Raw genomic sequence first — 22,200 nt, 5'->3', positions numbered from 1 at the left:
AGAACCACGTGTTACTCCAGCAACAAGGAGCAGCAGGAGAACCACATGTTTTACTCCAGCAGCAACCAGCTGAGGAGCAGCAGGAGAACCACATGTTTTACTCCAGCAGCAACCAGCTGAGGAGCAGCAGGAGAACCACGTTTTACTCCAGCAACAACCAGCTGAGGAGCAGCAGGAGAACCACATGTTTTACTCCAGCAACAACCAGCTGAGGAGCAGCAGGAGAACCACGTTTTACTCCAGCAACAACCAGCTGAGGAGCAGCAGGAGAACCACATGTTTTACTCCAGCAACAACCAGCTGAGGAGCAGCAGGAGAACCACGTTTTACTCCAGCAGCAACCAGCTGAGGAGCAGCAGGAGAACCACATGTTTTACTCCAGCAGCAACCAGCTGAGGAGGAGCAGGAGAACCACATGTTTTACTCCAGCAGCAACCAGCTGAGGAGCAGCAGGAGAACCACATGTTTTACTCCAGCAGCCACCAGCTGAGGAGCAGCAAGAGAACCACATGTTTTACTCCAGCAACAACCAGCTGAGGAGCAGCAGGAGAACCACATGGTTTACTCCAGCAACAACCAGCTGAGGAGCAGCAGGAGAACCACATGTTTTACTCCAGCAGCAACCAGCTGAGGAGCAGCAGGAGAACCACGTTTTACTCCAGCAACAACCAGCTGAGGAGCAGCAGGAGAACCACATGTTTTACTCCAGCAGCAACCAGCTGAGGAGCAGCAGGAGAACCACATGTTTTACTCCAGCAGCAACCAGCTGAGGAGCAGCAGGAGAACCACATTTTACTCCAGCAGCAACCAGCTGAGGAGCAGCAGGAGAACCACATGTTTTACTCCAGCAACAACCAGCTGAGGAGCAGCAGGAGAACCACGTGTTTTACTCCAGCAGCAACCAGCTGAGGAGCAGCAGGAGAAATCCCACTCAGAATAGACTCTGTATGCTGTGTGCATGTGATAGTTGTGTTGGACAAATAAGATGGTGACTAACGAAGAAAAAAAAAAACTGGCCAATTTATTTCTAGTAAATTAGGCAAATGAACCAATAGACTGATAAGCATGACGGTCAACTGTATTTCTATGAAGTGGTATTACCATCAATTAATAAAAAGCATTATTTTGCAAGGGGATAATTGTTTCTCCCGGTCGTTTTGGTCGGCAACAGTTTTACATATTCGGCGATACCTCCTTTTTTAAAATCATCACCGGCTAACGGAAACCCCGCTTAGGGAAAATAGGATTTTTGAATTGGAATCAATTGTTTGGGCCCCACAAGGACAGTGTGTGTGTGTACCTCACAGATGCTGCAGTAATGTGCGGGCTCGTCCCTGGTCCTGCCGTGCCACACCAGCTCCTTGCCTGACGCCTGCAGTAGCTCCCGCAGCATCAGACACTGCTTCAATGTCCGCAGCAGGCAGTACCTAGCAGAGACCGACACACACAGGGGTTAGGTGTGTGTGTGCGTGCACGAGCGCAGGTGTGTATGAGTGAGAGGCCGAGCGAAAGGGAATTGTGTGTGCGTGTGTGTGAGACTCACTTGATCATCTGGAAGAGCTTGCTGTCGGAGACTTTGATATTCCTGGCCATGTTCCAGGAGAGGTGTATCATGGGGACAATGGACTTGACGCTCTGCAGCTTATTCCATTCATATCGCTCTGCTGCCAGCTTATACTGGTACGCTGAGGGAGGGAGGGAGAGAAAGAGAGACAGAAAGAGAGCGCAAGAGAGATCGAGAGAGAGAGAGCGGGGAGAAAGATAAAGCGAAAGTGAGGGAGACAGAGGGGGAGAAGGTAGAAGGGGGGTATTAATGACAATATCATTTCAATTTCACAATGTCAAGGCTTGTCAGAATCCATCTATCATATTTAAATGATGCTCCAATGAATTCAGCATTAAAACCCATAAAACAGCAGTGTATGTTCATAGTAAGTATATCCCCTTGTTCTCCCAGTCTTACCAGTGAGGGGTCCTACGTTCCAGGCGATGTTGTTGCACCAGCCGATGGCCTGGACCCAGTGGACGGTGCCCGTGTTGAGCCACACCAGGTCTCCGGGGCGCTGGATGAAGCGGTAGACAGGGACATCTGCCTCGTACAGGTCCTCCAGGTTGGGCCACCATGAACCCATCAGGAAGTTGATGTTGTTCCTGGAGGAGAGAGACACACAGGATGTTAGAAATACAATTACTGCCGACTCCTTGCAGTTCATCAAATCAAATAGATTGTTACATCATCAATGAATGATTGTTACATCATCAATGAATGAAAATATGAAAAAACGATTCAACTTTTATTAGCATTAGGTCCACTATAGTCAAAGCAGAGTTAGACGTGTCTGTGACTTCAGATTGTATTGGCTGTAAACAGACATAGGTAGGAGATGCACTTTGTGTTGAGCTAGAAGCAGGAGATTTTTGTTGACGTACTTCTCACAGAAGTCGTTGATGATTCCCCAGTAAGGCTGGGGCACAGAGAACCACTCACAGTCCCCCGGGCCGATGTTGATGTTCACTGAACAGAAGTTGTTGTTCTCTTGGTGACCTAAAAGACAAGACAAATACCTCAAAACAAAATGACTACAAAAAAACTAATTGTGTGTCAGACCTGGAATCAAATATATGATTATTTGTTATTTAAATACATATTTTCTGTGTATTTGAGTACTTTCAAATAATGTGAATCAACCACTTTAAGTATTTTATTATGATTTATTGTCACATACAACAGATAGGTGCAGTGTAATGTGTTGTTTTACAGGGTCAGTCATAGTAGTGTAATGTGTTGTTTTACAGGGTCAGTCATAGTAGTATGATAGGTGTTGTTTTACAGGGTCAGTCATAGTAGTATGATAGGTGTTGTTTTACAGGGTCAGTCATAGTAGCGTGATAGGTGTTGTTTTACAGGGTCAGTCATAGTAGTATGATAGGTGTTGTTTTACAGGGTCAGTCATAGTAGTGTGATAGGTGTTGTTTTACAGGGTCAGTCATAGTAGTGTGATAGGTGTTGTTTTACAGGGTCAGTCATAGTAGTGTGATAGGTGTTGTTTTACAGGGTCAGTCATAGTAGTATGATAGGTGTTGTTTTACAGGGTCAGTCATAGTAGTATGATAGGTGTTGTTTTACAGGGTCAGTCATAGTAGTATGATAGGTGTTGTTTTATAGGGTCAGTCATAGTAGTGTGATAGGTGTATAAGGTGAAAGCACCAATTTGTAAGTCGCTCTGGATAAGAGCGTCTGCTAAATGACTTAAATGTAAATGTAAATGTAGGTGTTGTTTTATAGGGTCAGTCATAGTAGTGTGATAGGTGTTGTTTTACAGGGTCAGTCATAGTAGTGTGATAGGTGTTGTTTTACAGGGTCAGGTAGTGTAGGTGTTGTTTTACAGGGTCAGTCATAGTAGTATGATAGGTGTTGTTTTACAGGGTCAGTCATAGTAGTATGATAAGTGTTGTTTTACAGGGTCAGTCATAGTAGTATGATAGGTGTTGTTTTACAGGGTCAGTCATAGTAGTATGATAGGTGTTGTTTTACAGGGTCAGTCATAGTAGTGTGATAGGTGTTGTTTTATAGGGTCAGTCATAGTAGTATGATAGGTGTTGTTTTACAGGGTCAGTCATAGTAGTATGATAGGTGTTGTTTTACAGGGTCAGTCATAGTAGTATGATAGGTGTTGTTTTATAGGGTCAGTCATAGTAGTGTGATAGGTGTATAAGGTGAAAGCACCAATTTGTAAGTCGCTCTGGATAAGAGCGTCTGCTAAATGACTTAAATGTAAATGTAGGTGTTGTTTTATAGGGTCAGTCATAGTAGTGTGATAGGTGTTGTTTTATAGGGTCAGTCATAGTAGTATGATAGGTGTTGTTTTATAGGGTCAGTCATAGTAGTATGATAGGTGTTGTTTTACAGGGTCAGTCATAGTAGTGTGATAGGTGTTGTTTTACAGGGTCAGTCATAGTAGTGTGATAGGTGTTGTTTTACAGGGTCAGTCATAGTAGTGTGATAGGTGTTTTTTTACAGGGTCAGTCATAGTAGTGTGATAGATGTTGTTTTACAGGGTCAGTAATAGTAGTATGATAGGTGTTATTTTACAGGGTCAGTCATAGTAGTGTGATAGGTGTTGTTTTACAGGGTCAGTCATAGTAGTGTGATAGGTGTTGTTTTACAGGGTCAGTCATAGTAGTGTGATAGATGTTGTTTTACAGGGTCAGTCATAGTAGTATGATAGGTGTTGTTTTACAGGGTCAGTCATAGTAGTGTGATAGGTGTTGTTTTACAGGGTCAGTCATAGTAGTGTGATAGGTGTTGTTTTACAGGGTCAGCCATAGTAGTATGGCGTCCCTAGAGCAAATTAGGGTTAAGTGCCTTGCTCAAGTGCACGTTGACAGGTTTTTCACCTTGTCGGCTCAGGTATTCAAACCAGCGTCCTTTCGGTTACTGGCCCAATGCTCAAATACCTGAGTTATACATTCCAATATTCAACTCCTTGTCTTAAAAAAAAAAAAAAAAAATACATTTCAATATTTACTTGGAAATGTGAAAGTAACGTAGATATTTGAAATAGTATCTGAACCCAGGTCTGGTGTTTGTGTTGCATTTAGGTGTGTGTGTGTGCGCACAGTGTGTATGAGTGCATCTGTGTCTGTGTGTACCTGGTGTCCTGCTCCCAGGGACCTTCATGTAAAGCTGGACAGTGTTCATGCCCAGGATGGTGTGTCCTACATGGCTGAGCAGGTTTCCAGCAGACACCACCCTGGCAAAGGCTGGCAGCTTACTGAGCTCCTGCAGATGCAGTTTCCACCTTGGATGAGGTCAGAGGGCAAGGGTCAGCACTAAACTCTACTGCACAGACACACACCGCACCCAATCTCAGAGATCCTCATCATGATAACAATGCCTAATCCAAAACCAGCCCTTCTCCCTAAGCCATACCTCGTGTCTGTTTCTACCACCAAACGGTCTGGAGACAGCTCCACCTGTAGACCCTAACCAGTCTGTTTTTGGACCATGTGATATAATCTGGTTTACATGAAAAGGTCAAACTAAAGTCTCTCGTGAACAGAACTACATAACGTTGTCAGTGAGAGTTGTGTGGAACACTTACTTCCTATCGTCGGACAGGTCGATGTTTGTGCCAAACTTGATGTGTTTGAAGGGCCCTTTCTTCCGGCACGCCACACTGCAGGATCATGGGAGATGTAGTTTAGACAGAGCAGAGCGATATGACACACAGACCGAGAGACAGAGAGAGACAGACAGAGGGCCAGGGAGGGAGGGAAGGACAGAGACAGACAGACGGCCAGGGAGGGAGGGAGGGAGGGACAGAGACAGACAGACGGCCAGGGAGGGAGGGAGGGACAGAGACAGACAGACGGCCAGGGAGGGACAGAGACAGACAGAGGTCCAGGGAGGGAGGGAGGGAGGGACAGAGACAGACAGACAGCCAGGGAGGGAGGGAGGGACAGAGACAGACAGAGGTCCAGGGAGGGAGGGAGGGAGGGACAGAGACAGACAGACGGCCAGGGAGGGAGGGAGGGACAGAGACAGACAGACGGCCAGGGAGGGACAGAGACAGACAGAGGTCCAGGGAGGGAGGGAGGGACAGAGACAGACAGACGGCCAGGGAGGGAGGGAGGGACAGAGACAGACAGAGGTCCAGGGAGGGACAGAGACAGACAGACGGCCAGGGAGGGAGGGACAGAGACAGACAGACGGCCAGGGAGGGAGGGACAGAGACAGACAGAGGGCATCTTACCTCTCTGCTTCCAGCTCCATCTTCTTCTCCTCCTGGGAAATACATTCAATATAGATTTACGTTGTCTAGTTTGAGTGACAGAGTGAGGAGAGAACATGTGAATATTCAGTGTCTGACAGGGGTTGGTTCTCAGCACAGTGAACACACAGCCTTTCAGAGAACAGGCTCCAGCTCAAAACTCCTTGAGTCTCTAAACAACAAGGCCTTGTATTGAGAGCATTTGCAATGGTGATGGTTCTCTGTGTCGGTCTGTCTGTGTGCCTGTATCCTACAGCCGCTCCCTCTACTAACCCGTAGTGAATCCTGGAAGGACGACGCCTGGTATTGGGCGTACTTGGCGATGGTGGTGTGTGACTGGCTGCTCTGGCAGCGCCACATCTTCCTGGTGCCGCTCAGGTCCCAGTTCTCATCGGTGGGCTGAGACAGCTGAGTCCGCACCTCCACCAGGTGGTCTGGGTTAGCCTCCACCAGGGTCTTAGTAGAGAACAGACCCAGGTCTGACAGAGTGGGGGAGAAGGGTGGAGGGAGAGAGACGGGTGGAGGGAGAGAGAGACAGAGAGCGAGAGAGAGAAGGGTGGAGGGAGAGAGAGAGAGGGAGAGGGAGTCGGGTGGAGGGAGAGAGAGAGGGAGAGGGAGTCGGGTGGAGGGAGAGAGAGACAGAGAGCGAGAAGGGTGGAGGGAGAGAGAGAGAGGGAGTCGGGTGGAGGGAGAGAGAGACAGAGAGCGAGAGAGAGAAGGGTGGAGGGCGAGAGAGAGAAGGGTGGAGGGAGAGAGAGACGGGTGGAGGGAGAGAGAGACAGAGAGCGAGAGAGAGAAGGGTGGAGGGAGGGAAAACAGCGAGGGAGAGGAAAGAAGTGGGAGACAGAGAAAGGGATGGGAAATGAGGAAAAGTGGAGAGATAAAAAGAGAAAGGTGATGTTTAGTAAACTCACAACTTGCATCTGCAAAAAATATGTCACTTCAGCTAATTCCTGACAGCATGGCTGAAAAGTATTTCCCAGTGCAGAAAAACAAAGAGTTCAGAAGCACTCTAGCTTAATGAAATACAAACTATTTATCCATCCAGATATTTTGAGTGAGTTTCAAGCAGGTACACTAGGGGCACCGTACTACTATGACTGACCCTGTAAAACAACACATTACACTGCACCTATCATACTACTAGGGCTGACCCTGTAAAACAACACCTATCATACTACTAGGGCTGACCCTGTAAAACAACACCTATCATACTACTAGGGCTGACCCTGTAAAACAACACCTATCATACTACTAGGGCTGACCCTGTAAAACAACACCTATCATACTACTAGGGCTGACCCTGTAAAACAACACCTATCATACTACTATGGCTGACCCTGTAAAACAACACCTATCATACTACTATGACTGACCCTGTAAAACAACACATTACACTGCACCTATCCAGTGTGTGTTGATGCAACAGTAGAGAACTGATGGAGTGAGGGAGCCAATATATTTTCTATGCAGCAAATACTTTACTCCATATGCTACATTGAATGTAATGACACTCTCTGCCGGCAGGTGGTGCTGTTCTCATACATGTAAAGTTGTTCAGACACACACACACACACACACCCCAAGCCTGTGAATGAATGCAAACACACACACACCCCCCAAGCCAGTGAATGAATGCAAACACACACACATGGCTTTACTACATTAAACAAAAATTAGACCGAAGGACTAGACAGTTGACTTGTATTTATTCTGCTGGACTGGAATGCGACCAGCAGCAGTACTGTGTGTAATGGCGGTATATGACTGGCAGCCGTGTGTGTAACTCACCCAGTTTGAGCGCCCCGGCCAGCCCTCTGATGACAGTGACAGGGTTGGAGGGGTTGGTGCAGAACTGGTGAAGCGGAGGGAAGAAGGCATCTCTCTTATTCTCCAGCTACACACCATGGGAGGAACAGACAGATCAGAGACCACACACACTCTAATGTCGAGTATAGCCACACCACACTACCAAACTGTAACCAACTGACTACCAAATGATTTACATTTAAGTCATTTAGCAGATGCTGTTATCCAGAGCAACATACAGGAGCAATTAGGGTTAAGTGCATTGCTCAAGGGCACGTCGACAGAGCCTTGTCAGCCCGGGCATTCGAACCAGCAACCTTTCAGTTACTGGCCAAACGCTCTTACCACTAGCCTACCAGCCCACCTGCTGCCCTAAATGTTGACTTGAAATGCAAACTAGACAATTAGTTGTAATAAACACTAAGACCATAGAGCCCAGGCCAGCCATAGAGCCCAGGCCAGCCATAGAGCCCAGGCCAGCCATAGAGCCCAGGCCAGTAGGAACGACAACTACATTTATCTGAGAGAGTAAAAAGCACAGGAATGAAATCCCAACCAGGGTTTCTGTTAGGAAAATGAGGCGCAGGATATTTGACCGGCAACATTTTAAATTTACCGGAATTGGAGTGAGTAAAAACCCTCACAGCTATTTACTCACGTAGATACTGGGTGTGGAGGGGTTGAGTTTGTCCTTCGGCAGCGAGGGTGAGGGAGGCAGGGGGGGCCTGGGCGGGGGACACTGATCAAGGAGGATACTGCTGCTGGACAGGCCATTCTTCCCCAGGTTCCTAAAGACACAGGGGGGGTGATAGAGAAAACACCAGGTCTCAGAAACAGTATTTTTAAACTGTTCCAATAACAATGCTTTTTGTTGTATCTCTCCCATCTCTCCTCTTTAATTGGCTAGGTGAGACAGCACAGATGACTTTTCAGCTAAGAGCAGCAGCACAAACCAACACGATGAATCTGGAGTCTAGACATGCATTGTGGAGCGGAAAACACTTAAAACAGATCACCGTTAAAACAGATTCCAGATTAACTGGTACTATGGCTATGTTTACACAGGCAGTCTAATTCAGATAAACAGTTTTTATTTTAGTTTTGACAAATCAGATCAGCTTTGGGGAAAAAGCTCCCCCTGTGCTTTGGGGAAAAAATTAATCTGATTTGAAAATTTGGTCTAAAGACCAAATAGTGGGAAAAAAAAGAAGATTCTAATCGGGCTGCCTGTGTAAACAGCCTATTGAAGTGCTTCATTAAGAGAAAGAAGTCTAGAGAAGCAGTTAACCAAAGCTCCAGTCATATACAGAACTGTAGATGTACAGTAGAATAACAGCTATGGCTTGTGTACACACAGGGCTTACTGCTCAGGAACTCTACAGCCCTGTCAGTTCCTGGCCACTTCCTGTAGACACTAAACAGATGTGCTATCAACAAATAACCCATCCATCCAGACACATCCCCTAGGGCCCAGCCTAGTCACTGGTGTCCACCCGAGGACATCCCCCTAGCCTATCAGAGAGGAAAGCTAGTGGAGATCTGCCATGTCATCATGTCCAGGTCCTTCAGATCTACACTTTTTATTGATTGTATTTAACTAGGCAAGTCAGTTAAGAACAAATTCTTATTTACAAAGACAGTGGGTTAACTACCCTGTTCAGGGGCAGAATGACAGATTTTTACCTTGTCAGCTCAGGGATTCGATCTAGCAACCTTTCAGTTACTAGTCCAACGCTCTAACCACTAAGCTACCTGCCGCCCCCTAATGAGCACAACACTGATACAACTATTTGGTAACCCAGAGCAGGTAAGGCTAACTAAGGGGTAACTAAAAGGCTAACTAAAAGGCTAACTAAGGGTTAACTAAAAGGCTAACTAAGGGTTAACTAAAGGCTAACTAAGGGTTAACTAGAAGGCTAACTAAGGGTTAACTAAAAGGCTAACTAAGGGTTAACTAAAAGGCTAACTAAAGGGTTAACTAAAAGGCTAACTAAAGGGTTAACTAAAAGGCTAACTAAGGGTTAACTAGAAGGCTAACTAAAGGGTTAACTAAAAGGCTAACTAAAGGGTTAACTAAAAGGCTAACTAAGGGTTAACTAAAAGGCTAACTAAAAGGCTAACTAAGGGTTAACTAAAAGGCTAACTAAAGGGTTAACTAAAAGGCCAACTAGGGGTTAACTAAAAGGCTAACTAAAGGGTTAACTAAAGGGTTAACTAAAAGGCCAACTAAAGGGTTAACTAAAAGGCTAACTAAAGGGTTAACTAAAAGGCCAACTAAAGGGTTAACTAAAAGGGTAACTAAGGGTTAACTAGAAGGCTAACTAATGAAAGGGGAATACCTAGTCAGTTGTACAACTGAATGCATTTAACTGAAATGTGTCTTCCACATTTAACCAAACCCCTCTTAATCCTTGCTCAGGGGCGGAACGACAGATTTTTACCTTGTCAGCTCGGGGATTCAAACCAGCAACCTTTCGGGTTACAAGTCCAGCGCTCTAACCACTAGGCTACCTACCACCAACTAAAGGCTAACTAAGGGCTACAGGCCCTTAAGGCCAGGCTGGCTGGCTACAGCACAAAGACCTTCAAGAGGCAACTCAAACCACAGTCGTCTTTTTCACCAAAATAAATAAGTCATCAGCAACTCAGCCAGCCTGCCACACCAGTCAGTCAGCCAGCCTGTCACACCAGTCAGTCAGTCAGTCAGTCAGCCACACCAGTCAGTCAGTCAGCCACACCAGTCAGTCACACCAGTCAGTCAGCCAGCCAGCCACACCAGTCAGTCAGCCAGCCTGCCACACCAGTCAGTCAGTCAGCCACACCAGTCAGTCAGTCAGTCAGTCAGTCAGCCACACCAGTCAGTCAGCCAGCCAGCCACACCAGTCAGTCAGCCAGCCACACCAGTCAGCCAGCCACACCAGTCAGTCAGTCACACCAGTCAGTCAGTCAGCCACACCAGTCAGTCAGTCAGCCACACCAGTCAGTCAGTCAGCCACACCAGTCAGTCAGTCAGCCATATCAGTCAGTCAGCCAGCCAGCCACACCAGTCAGTCAGTCAGCCAGCCACCCAGTCAGTCAGTCAGCCAGCCATATCAGTCAGTCAGCCAGCCTGCCACACCAGTCAGTCAGTCAGCCACACCAGTCAGTCAGCCAGCCAGCCAGCCACACCAGTCAGTCAGTCAGCCAGCCACACCAGCCACACCAGTCAGTCAGCCAGCCACACCAGTCAGTCAGTCAGTCAGCCACACCAGTCAGTCAGCCAGCCAGCCACACCAGTCAGTCAGTCAGCCAGCCACACCAGTCAGTCAGTCAGCCAGCCACACCAGTCAGTCAGTCAGTCAGCCACACCAGTCAGTCAGTCAGTCAGTCAGTCACACCAGTCAGTCAGTCAGCCACACCAGTCAGTCAGTCAGCCACACCAGTCAGTCAGTCATCCACACCAGTCAGTCAGTCATCCACACCAGTCAGTCAGTCATCCACACCAGTCAGTCAGTCATCCACACCAGTCAGTCAGTCACACCAGTCAGCCACACCAGTCAGTCAGCCAGCCAGCCACACCAGTCAGTCAGTCAGTCATCCACGTCAGTCAGTCAGCCACACCAGTCAGTCAGTCAGTCAGTCAGTCAGCCACACCAGTCAGTCAGTCAGCCACACCAGTCAGTCAGTCAGCCACAGTCAGTCAGTCAGCCACACCAGTCAGTCAGTCAGTCAGCCACACCAGTCAGTCAGTCAGCCACACCAGTCAGCTCCATTTGACTCAGACAGTGAACTCTAGTTAGTATGACATTTACAATGAAACACTGCATAACAACATAGCCTTTACCACATCCAGTCATCAGTCAGTCAGCCACACCAGTCCATACATCACTCCGATCAGCCACACCTTTACCACATCATCAGCCACACCAGTCAGCTCCATTTGACTCAGACAGTGAACTCTAGTTAGTATGACATTTACAATGAAACACTGCATAACAACATAGCCTTTACCACATCCATACATACACTCCGATCAAAACGCACACAGCCTTTACCACATCCATACATACACTCCGATCAAAACGCACACAGCCTTTACCACATCCATACATACACTCCGATCAAAACGCACACAGCCTTTACCACATCCATACATACACTCCGATCAAAACGGAAATTGGCTACAATTGAAGTGTGATGTGACAGAAGGATATGATGTCCTACCTGCATGCTTTTAGCACCTGGTTTGAGCTGGGGTAGATGGATACTGAGGACCATGAGGCCAGGGCTGGCCTTCTGTGAGACCGCTCAGTGGGATCCACCTTGACTGGGCTGCGAGAGTCCTCTAGCCCCTTACCATTGACCTGTGGGGTAGTGGTGGTACCGGTGGTTCCGCTGTTGGACGGGCTGCTGTTAAGGCTGGCGAGGTTGTTGGCTGTCGGGGGGTTAGTGGAGCGGTGGGGGGAGGGGGTGGTGACGGACATGGCTGAGAGGGGCGAGGACGCCACAGAGTGTTCCGACAGGGGTTTGGGACCTCCATGGTGGACACCCGGGTGGATGTTGTTGACCTTGATGTTATCGTCCGTGGTGGCTCCTTGATTAACGCCACGATGATGATTATTATTACTATCGTGGTTTTCATCATCCTTATTATTGTCCTTTCCTCTGAGCAAGGCTGAGAGCTGAGGGTCGTCTGAACTGAGCGCGCCCGGAGGAGGAGAGCCGGGCTGGGATTGGCTCCCCGAGCTGTACGTGGTGGTCACCGCCCCCTGCTGGATGTGATTAGCCAATCCATGTGTAAGGGTGGTGAGACTGGGACTGAGTAGTGTCCCTGCAGGGGTAGCCAATCCGCTGCTGCTTCCTAAAGGCGTGGTCTCTTTGGTTTGGGCCCCTGAGGTAGTGGTGGTGGAGGGGAGGGGAGAGGAAGGGAGATAGTTGGGGGCACCGCCCCTCTGTGGCGAAGAGGAGAAGGAGGAGAGGGAGGAACAGGAGGAGGAAGAGGAGGCAGGGTAGGGCCCGGTGGAATGTCCGACCTGATTTAGACTTTGAGCACCAGGGCCAGCTGCCTGGGTGGGATGGGAGGGGGAGGAAGGGTGTTCTCCATTGGGACCTGCCAAATATGAACCTGGACCTTTGTGAAGCCCCTGACGGAGAAACATAACAGCAACAGACATTAGAGAGTGAGACATAACAGCAATGAACATTATAGGGTGAGACAAAACAGCAACAGACATTAGAGAGTGAGACAAAACAGCAACAGACATTATAGGGTGAGACAAAACAGCAACAGACATTAGAGGGTGAGACATAACAGCAATGAACATTATAGGGTGAGACAAAACAGCAACAGACATTAGAGGGTGAGACAAAACATCAATGAACATTATAGGGTGACACAAAAAATCAACAGACATTAGAGAGTGAGACAAAACAGCAACAGACATTATAGGGTGAGACATAACAGCAACAAACAGAGGGTGAGACAAAACAGCAACGGACATTAGAGAGTGAGACAAAACAGCAACAGACATGAGACAAACAGCAGCAACAAACATTAGGGTGAGACAAAACAGCAAAAACAGCAACAGAGGAGACAAAACAGCAACGGACATTAGAGAGTGAGACAAAACATCAACGAACATTAGAGGGTGAGACAAAACAGCATTAGAGGGTGAGACAAAACATCAACGAACATTAGAGGTGAGACAAAACATTATAGACAAAACAGGTGAGACAAAACAGCAACAGACATTAGAGAGTGAGACAAACAGAGGGGTGAGACAAAACAAACAGAGGGTGAGACAAAACAGCAACGGACATTAGAGAGTGAGACAAAACATCAACGAACATTAGAGGGTGAGACAAAACATCAACGAACATTAGAGGGTGAGACAAAACATCAACGAACATTAGAGGGTGAGACAAAACATCAACGAACATTAGAGGGTGAGACAAAACATCAACGAACATTAGAGGGTGAGACAAAACATCAACGAACATTAGAGGGTGAGACAAAACATCAACGAACATTAAAGGGTGAGACAAAAGAGCAACGAACATTAGAGGGTGAGACAAAACAGCAACGAACATTATAGGGTGAGACATAACAGCAACAAACAGAGGGTGAGACAAACAGCAATGAACATTAGAGGGTGAGAAAACAAGAAAGAGTGAGTGCGAGACCAAGTCAGAGCAAAAGAGAGCTAGAACGAAGGAGATTAGACAGACCATATGAGCAGCTCAACTGAGACAGTACCATCAATATGTACCTCTGGGGAGTTGGTGTGTTGCTGGCTCTTCCAGGCCTCCTCTGCATTACTGGTACTGTTACTGCGGTGACAGGTGGTGTTGCTGGTGGGGGTACTGGTACTACTAGTGTTGTTGCTGGTAGGGGTACTGGTATCACTAGCGGCTGTGCAGTTGTGAGGTAGACAGTTCTGCTGCAGGTAAGGCACGTTTCTGTTACTCCTGCCACTTTCCGTTAGACCCCCCGGTAAAGTCCCTGCACCCGGTAAACCGGGAGTGTGATTATTGCCCATGGTCCCCGCCTCCTGATTACCCAGCTGTCCCAGGTGACTTAAAGATAAAGGTCCGTTGGCCATTGGCTGAGGAGTGCAGGGAGGGTGGGCTGTGGTGTGACTGACAGGTGAAGTCCGGGAGAGGGGGTGAGGTGAGGGGAGGGAGTTTGGGGATAGCGAGGGGCCGTTGGGTTGTGTGGGCCACAACTGGCCTGCTGCCTGCTGTTTCACCTAGAAAATAAAAACGGAGAGATGGAAGACAGAAAAGCTGTACTAGCACATCTTTTTCTTATATATAGCACTCCAAATGTCTTTAAACACTGGAATGGAACGATGGCTTAAGTTATTCATACATAAAGCCACAGGTTTGTTTGAGTGTGTGTATGTACCTGCTGTTGATGCTGCTGAATGAGGGAGAACTGGTTTTCCAGCTGATCCAGCATCTGTACCTGTGGTGGTTTCAGACTGGTCCGGTTGGTCCGGAGCTGATCCAGGAGCTAGAGGTGGAGGGAAAGGTATTTAGAACCATCCTTAACTATTTACATTCTGAATTGTTTCGCTTAAGACTTTTATTCTTACTATTCAGTCCTCAAGTTGCTTTTGAAAAGGCCAGAGAGTCTAAAATTACTCACATTAAAACCCAGCAAAGCTGAGTGATGCTCCACAGCGTCAAACACTGACGTCATTTTGAATCCTGAATCTCCCCCTGTGTGTTTATACTAGAGACCTACCGTTGAGCTGCAGCTCCCCTGTGTGTTTATACTAGAGACCTACCGTTGAGCTGCAGCTCCCCCTGTGTGTTTATACTAGAGACCTACCGTTGAGCTGCAGCTCCCCTGTGTGTTTATACTAGAGACCTACCATTGAGCTGAGCTCCCCTGTGTGTTTATACTAGAGACCTACCGTTGAGCTGCAGCTCCCCTGTGTGTTTATACTAGAGACCTACCGTTGAGCTGCAGCTCCCCCTGTGTGTTTATACTAGAGACCTACCGTTGAGCTGCAGCTCCCCCTGTGTGTTTATACTAGAGACCTACCGTTGAGCTGCAGCTCCCCCTGTGTGTTTATACTAGAGACCTACCGTTGAGCTGCAGCTCCCCCTGTGTGTTTATACTAGAGACCTACCGTTGAGCTGCAGCTCCCCCTGTGTGTTTATACTAGAGACCTACCGTTGAGCTACAGCTCCCCCTGTGTGTTTATACTAGAGACCTACCGTTGAGCTGCAGCTCCCCCTGTGTGTTTATACTAGAGACCTACCGTTGAGCTGCAGCTCCCCCTGTGTGTTTATACTAGAGACCTACCGTTGAGCTGCAGCTCCCCCTGTGTGTTTATACTAGAGACCTACCGTTGAGCTGCAGCTCCCCCTGTGTGTTTATACTAGAGACCTACTGTTGAGCTGCAGCTCCCCCTGTGTGTGTAGAGGAGATCTACATGGAGGAATGGGCCAAAATACCAGCAACAGTGTGTGAAAACCTTGTGAAGACTTACAGAAAACGTTTGACCTCGGTCATTGCCAACAAAGGGTATATGACAGATAAACTTTTGTTATTGACCAAATACTTATTTTCCACCATAATTTGCAAATAAATTCATAAATCCTACAATGTGATTTTCTGGATTTTTTCTTCTCATTTTGTCTGTCATAGTTTAAGTGTACCTACCTATGATGAAAATTACAGGCCTCTCATCTTTTTAAGTGGGCTGACTAAATACTTTTTTGCCCCACGGTATATATAAGAGGCCGACCGATTAATCGGAATGGCCGATTAATTAGGGCCGATTTCAAGTTTTCATAATCGGAAATCTGTATTTTTGGGTGCCGATTTATTCGTTTTTTATACCTTTATTTAACTAGGCAAGTCAATTAATTAAGAACACATTCTTAATTTCAATGACGGCCTAGAAACGGTGGGTTAACTGCCTTGTTCAGGGGCAGAACGACAGATTTTCACCTTGTCAGGTCGGGGGATCCAATCTTGCAACCTTACAGTTAACTAGTCCAACGCAATAACGACCTGCCTCTCTCTCATTGCACTCCAGAAGGAGACTGCCTGTTACGCGAATGCAGTAAATCAAGGTAAGTTGCTAGCTAGCATTAAATGTATCTTATAGAAACAATCAATCATAATCACTCATTAACTACACATGGTTGATGATATTACTAGATATTATCTAGTGTGTCCTGCATTGCATATAATCTGACTGAGCATACAAGCATACAAGTATCTAAGTATCTGACTGAGCGGTGGTAGGCAGAAGCAGGCGCATAAACATTCATTCAAACAGGACTTTCGTGCGTTTTGCCAGCAGCTCTTCGTTGTGCGTCAAGCATTGCGCTGTTTATGACTTCAAGCCTATCAACTCCCGAGATGAGGCTGGTGTAACCGAAGTGAAATGGCTAGCTAGTTAGCGTGCGCTAATAGCTTTTCAAACGTCACTCGCTCTGAGCCTTCTAGTAGTTGTTCTCCTTGCTCTGCATGGGTAACGCTGCTTCGATGGTGGCTGTTGCCGTTGTGTTGCTGGTTCGAGCCCAGGGAGGAGCGAGGAGAGGGACGGAAGCTATACTGTTACACTTGCAATACTAAAGTGCCTATAAGAACATCCAATAGTCAAAGGTTAATGAAATACAAATGGTATAGAGGGAAATAGTCCTATAATTCCAATAATAACTACAACCTAAAACTTCTTACCTTGGAATATTGAAGACTCATGTTAAAAGGAACCACCAGTTTTCATATGTTCTCATGTTCTGGCACATATTGCACTTTTACTTTCTTCTCTAACACTTTGTTTTTGCATTATTTAAACCAAATTGAACATGTTTTATTATTTATTTGAGGCTAAATTGATTTTATTGATGTATTATATTAAGTTAAAATAAGCGTTCATTCAGTATTGTTGTAATTGTCATTATTACAATTTTTTTTTTTTTAAGTTTTAAAAAATTGGCCGATTAATCGGTATCGGCGTTGAAAAATCATAATTGGTCGACCTCTAATAGATATATTTACGTTTTATTTTTATACCTACAGGGTCCTAAAATTCACAATCAAATGGCTTCATCATCATCTTAAAACAATTCCATATGTTAACTTAGTAGATATTGCAATTTATGGGCGTAGACCTATAGGGGTTAACAAATACCCACCTGTAGTCTCTGTGGCGTTAGGTACCAGCTGGGGATCTGCTGTTGTACCGGGCCGTTTGTCCACAAGTCGACACCACTCTGTGCTCAGAGAAAAGAGAGATGCTCGTCAATATACCGTGTAAATGTTTCAGCGTCATTCCTTTTTGCGTTCACCAGTTGTGTGATGGAGTGGACAGTTCCCAGGCTTTAGTACCAGAGCTGGATTGTAAAGGCACCACATGGATGAAAACTCACTGAAAAAGGGGCAGGACTACCTGGACATGTCCAATAAGAAACACTCACTTTAGTTATGCGTTGAAACTCATTTGAATGAATGCCTTAATGAATAGGGTCAGTTGGGTGGGTAAAAGACTGAACCCTACCTTAGCTGGGCTGGTGGTGCGTTTCCTCTTGGCAGGGCTGGCCTGACTGTCAGTGTGGCTGGGATGGGGAGAGACCTGTGTCTGTACCTGGCCTCCCTCACCTCCCTGGTGGGGCTTACATGCCTGGAGGAGGGGGGCAGGAGTGGAGAGGAAGGTTATAGGGGGAGGCAGGAGTGGAGGGGGAGACAGGAGTGGAGGGTTATAGAGGGGGCAGGAGATGAGGGGTATGGGGGAGGCGAGGAGTGGAGGGGGGAGACAGGAGTGGAGGGTTATAGAGGGGGCAGGAGATGAGGGGTATGGGGGAGGCGAGGGGGGGGGGGGGAGACAGGAGTGGAGGGTTATAGAGGGGCAGGAGATGAGGGGTATGGGGGAGGCGAGGAGTGGAGGGGGAGGCGAGGAGTGGAGGGGGAGACAGGAGTGGAGGGTTATAGAGGGGGCAGGAGATGAGGGGTATGGGGGAGGCGAGGAGTGGAGGGGGGGAGACAGGAGTGGAGGGTTATAGAGGGGGCAGGAGATGAGGGGTATGGGGGAGGCGAGGAGTGGGGGGTTATAGGGGGAGGCAGGTGAGGAGTGGGGGGCAGGAAGGAGAGGAAGGTATTAGGGGGGGCAGGCGAGGAGTGGGGGGTGATGGGGGGCAGGAAGGAGAGGAGGGTATTAGGGGGAGGCAGGCGAGGAGTGTGGGGGGGGGGCAGGAAGGAGAGGAGGGTATAGGGGGAACGCAGGAGAGGAGTGGGATGGTTACGGGGGGAGGGAAGAGAGGAGGGGGTCAGAGCAGATGCCACAATCCTGACAACAACCTAAGTGATACTTCTAATCAGGAATCTCAGAGCCAACAAACTGTGTGAAGTCTTTTTTTCTTGGCAAGAGGAATGCGATGAAACATAAGGAACAAAAATATCTGGCTTACCACCGTTTACCATCAAACCTTTGGTGCCAAAGTAGTTTTAATGTCAAACAGTCATCCAAGAAAAAAGGACAAGACATGCAAGTTGACAATGAATTAAATATTCATAGTCACTAACAGATCAACAGCATATCAGTAGTTTACATTCATTCTGTAGATGTCATGTCCAACAGCTAGTCAGGGTGAGGAGATGGGGTGAGAAAAGTGACTTGACTTATGACCTGTACTGCTGTATAATGAACCACACAGAGAATTACACCTAGTAAATCTACTGTATTATGAACCACACAGAGAATTACACCTAGTAAATCTACTGTATTATGAACCACACCTAGTAAATCTACTGTATTATGAACCACACCTAGTAAATGTACTGTATTATGAACCACACCTAGTAAATCTACTGTATTATGAACCACAGAGAATTACACCTAGTAAATCTACTGTATTATGAACCACACCTAGTAAATCTACTGTATTATGAACCACACAGAGAATTACACCTAGTAAATCTACTGTATTATGAACCACACAGAGAATTACACCTAGTAAATGTACCGTATGTGAACTTAGTGTTTGTGAAGGGGGATTCTCTCAACTCCTTTGCTTTGTCTGCACTGATACAAAACGTTTCTAAACGGTCAGGTGAATGCAGATAAAGCTACAGAGCATCCACTCTACTCAACTATCCTGAATTTGCAGATCAGTGCCAATGGGGGGAGGAAGACGAGGAAAGATGAAGGCTATTAAGATGCACCGGGACGGGTTAGTTTAGGTAGTAGTAGTAGCAGGGGTTTGTTATCTGGGGGGGTCTCTAGAGGTCTCACCTGCTGCTGTGCCTGTGGCCCTGGGCTGCCTGCTGTAGTGTTCAGGCCCCCCTGTCTGGAGGTGAGCTCAGCGGGGATGGGCAGGCTCCACGCCTCCTCAATACTAGGAAGCATTTTACCACCCTTCCCCCCCGCAACACTACCTGTCTGAGGGTGAGCCTATAGGAGGAGGGGGGGGGCATAAAGACACATTTCAGTATTTCAGTACTGCTCTACGTTATGGTAGGACAACCCACTGACACTGCTGACCGAGCACCTTGTTACACTATTAGGTAATTGCACATTAAATACAGCCTCTCCAGAGATGAGATGAGGTCAAATGAAAATAATCACTCAAAGAATGGTCAATGCCATGACATTATGTCTTACGATTACTGGTGAGAATGTGTAGTATGACATCAATATGAATCAGTGATCATATCTCAATGTTTCAAATAAAAAAAATAGAATAATCACAGCCTGTACAATAAACAGGGACACACACATGTATAAAATACAACTCTTTCAGAGAGTGAATAATGTCATTGGCTTTAAAACACATACATACACTGCAACACAACACACAGCACTACGTTTAACAGAAAACAGCCAGTCAAATCATTTGTTTCTGCTTGGTGTGTGTGTGTGTGTTTACATATCTCTGCATGTGTGTGTATGTATCCCTCCCTGCCTACCTGGAGCAGCTTAATGCGGTGTGTGAGGGCAGCGGTGTTGGTGCAGGCCTTGCTGCGCGTGGCGTTGATGTAACACTTGATTGCGTCGTGCGGCTGCCTGCAGGACTCGTAGAGCGTGCCCAGGTCCATCCAGGCAGCCGCATGACTGTGGTCCAGCTGCACTGCACAGATGTACGCCTGCAGAGCATCCATAGGCTGGTTCTGCTGCTGGTACAGAACACTGGGGGAGGGAGGGGGAGGAGAGAGAGGGAGGGACGGGGGGAGGAGGGAAAGAGAGAGAGGGGAGGGAGGGAGAGGGGAAGGAAGGAATGAGAAGGAAGGGAAGAGAGAGAGGGGAGGGAGGGAGAGGGGAGAGAGAGGGGTGGGAGGGAGGGAGAGGGGAGAGAGAGGGGTGGGAGAGAGGGGAGGGAGGGAAGAAGGAAGAGAGAACGTGAGAAAGAGCAAGTGATGGGGAGAGGGGGGAGTGCATGGAGTTTTTAGTGTCCTCTCTCTCCCTCGAGTGGCCACACGCCAAGTCTATCCATATTTAACTCTAGGGACCACTACCTCCATCCTGTTGCCATGGCCAACAGCTACAAGCCTTCTCCAAGGATCCTACAGACAGATGATAGGTGTACACGCTGGCTGCAGTGTCAGGTCTTACCCTATGGAGCACCAGGTGTCAGCGCTGGCCTCAGACTTGTCAATGGACTGTCTGTAGGAGATGAAGGCATCCTGGACTTTCCCAATACTGGAGTAGCACCTGGAGAGAACACACATTATGCTTAGTACTATCAATATGAGTATGAAGAGAGAGATACTGTCAGACCGTCAGAGACCGAGAGGTGAGAGACCGAGAGGGAGCGAGAGTGAGACCGAGAGGGAGCGAGAGTGAGACCGAGAGGGAGCGAGAGTGAGACCGAGAGGGAGCGAGAGTGAGACCGAGAGGGAGCGAGAGTGAGACCGAGAGGGAGCGAGAGTGAGACCGAGAGGGAGCGAGAGGGAGCAAGACGAGAGGGAGCAAGACGAGAGGGAGCAAGACGAGAGGGAGCAAGACGAGAGGGAGCAAGAGTGAGACCGAGAGGGAGCAAGAGTGAGACCGAGAGGGAGCAAGAGTGAGACCGAGAGGGAGCAAGAGTGAGACCGAGACCACTGTGACTGACTCAAAATGAAGGACAGCTTTGACTATGTACAGACTCAGTGAGAATAGCCTTGATATTGAGAAAGGCTGCCATAGCCCGTCTTCTCTTGAGAGACAGGTCTGCCTATGTGCTCACTGCCCACAAAATGAGGTGGAAACTGAGCTGCATTTCCTAACCTCCTGCCAAATCTATGACCATATTTTAGAGACATACTTCCCTCACAGACCCTCAAAGAATTACAAAACAAATCCAATTTTGATAAACTCCCATATCCACTGGGTGAAATACAGCAGCAGGATTTGCATCCTGTTGCAACAAGAAAGGGGCAACCAGTGAAGAACAAACAGCATTGTAAATACAACCCACATTCATATTTATTCATGTTCCCTTTTTAACTTTCACTATTTGCACAATGTTACAACACTGTATATTGACATATGACATTTTAAATGTCTCTATACCTTTGGAACTTTTGGAAGTGTAATGTTTACTGTTTTTTCTTCTTCTTCTTCACTTCTGTTTATTATCTATTCCACTTGCTTTAGCAATGTGAACATATTCTTCCCATGTCCCAAAAAGCTCATTACAATGGACCAGTCCACTCAAACAGGAGCCAATCAGACAGGTGTCGTGTATACCATATTTTTTGTTGTTGTTGCTAGCGCTCCATTAAAGAAATCTTGGTCGACCAACAGCCTATCAACAAAACACTTGACCGGTTGACTAAATGGGGTCAGCCTTAAAGCGAACACTCTACACACAGTTGTGCAACTGCACATCTACAAGCTCAAAGGGTGACTACAGCTCATGCAGAACCATTAGCCGTTGCATTCAGTGGCTCTACCACACAACAACCAATAGAAAAAAATCCCACAGCCTGCACTTGACTTTTCCAACTTGCACCAACTTGATGATAATAACTACTATAGAGAGAAAATGTACTTGCTACGACTGTGATGTGGTCATCTCACCTCGCGATCTCACCTAGCTCCTGCTCCCGAGTGGCGCAGCAGTCTAAGGAACTGCATCTCTGTGCAAGAGGAGTCAATACAGACCCTGGTTGGAATCCAGGCTAAATCACATCCAG

General features: G+C 47.2%; 1 protein-coding gene across 5 annotated transcripts in view; it reads right to left on the bottom strand.

Moving 5' to 3' along the window:
• LOC115115956 (lysine-specific demethylase 6A-like) overlaps positions 1 to 22,200 on the bottom strand; it is an 87,535-nt gene that overhangs the window by 7,291 nt on the left and 58,044 nt on the right. For 4 of the 5 annotated variants that reach the window (XM_065015745.1, XM_065015769.1, XM_065015750.1 and 1 more), the window contains 18 exons: positions 20,636 to 20,734; positions 19,993 to 20,212; positions 19,319 to 19,477; positions 17,588 to 17,710; positions 17,226 to 17,303; positions 14,470 to 14,577; positions 13,832 to 14,311; positions 11,787 to 12,706; positions 8,242 to 8,371; positions 7,566 to 7,671; positions 6,048 to 6,253; positions 5,757 to 5,788; positions 5,106 to 5,180; positions 4,654 to 4,802; positions 2,431 to 2,545; positions 1,964 to 2,151; positions 1,544 to 1,685; positions 1,301 to 1,427 (listed from right to left, as the gene is read on the bottom strand). In XM_065015745.1, coding sequence (XP_064871817.1) covers positions 1,301 to 1,427; positions 1,544 to 1,685; positions 1,964 to 2,151; positions 2,431 to 2,545; positions 4,654 to 4,802; positions 5,106 to 5,180; positions 5,757 to 5,788; positions 6,048 to 6,253; positions 7,566 to 7,671; positions 8,242 to 8,371; positions 11,787 to 12,706; positions 13,832 to 14,311; positions 14,470 to 14,577; positions 17,226 to 17,303; positions 17,588 to 17,710; positions 19,319 to 19,477; positions 19,993 to 20,212; positions 20,636 to 20,734 — 3,457 coding nt within the window. The remainder of the gene's footprint in view (positions 1 to 1,300; positions 1,428 to 1,543; positions 1,686 to 1,963; positions 2,152 to 2,430; positions 2,546 to 4,653; positions 4,803 to 5,105; positions 5,181 to 5,756; positions 5,789 to 6,047; positions 6,254 to 7,565; positions 7,672 to 8,241; positions 8,372 to 11,786; positions 12,707 to 13,831; positions 14,312 to 14,469; positions 14,578 to 17,225; positions 17,304 to 17,587; positions 17,711 to 19,318; positions 19,478 to 19,992; positions 20,213 to 20,635; positions 20,735 to 22,200) is intronic. The other variant, XM_065015762.1, reaches the window with a different exon arrangement.

The sequence above is a fragment of the Oncorhynchus nerka genome, linkage group LG3, assembly GCF_034236695.1.
Source record: "Oncorhynchus nerka isolate Pitt River linkage group LG3, Oner_Uvic_2.0, whole genome shotgun sequence".
Classification (NCBI taxonomy): domain Eukaryota; kingdom Metazoa; phylum Chordata; class Actinopteri; order Salmoniformes; family Salmonidae; genus Oncorhynchus; species Oncorhynchus nerka.
This window is presented reverse-complemented; position numbering and strand designations above follow the sequence as displayed.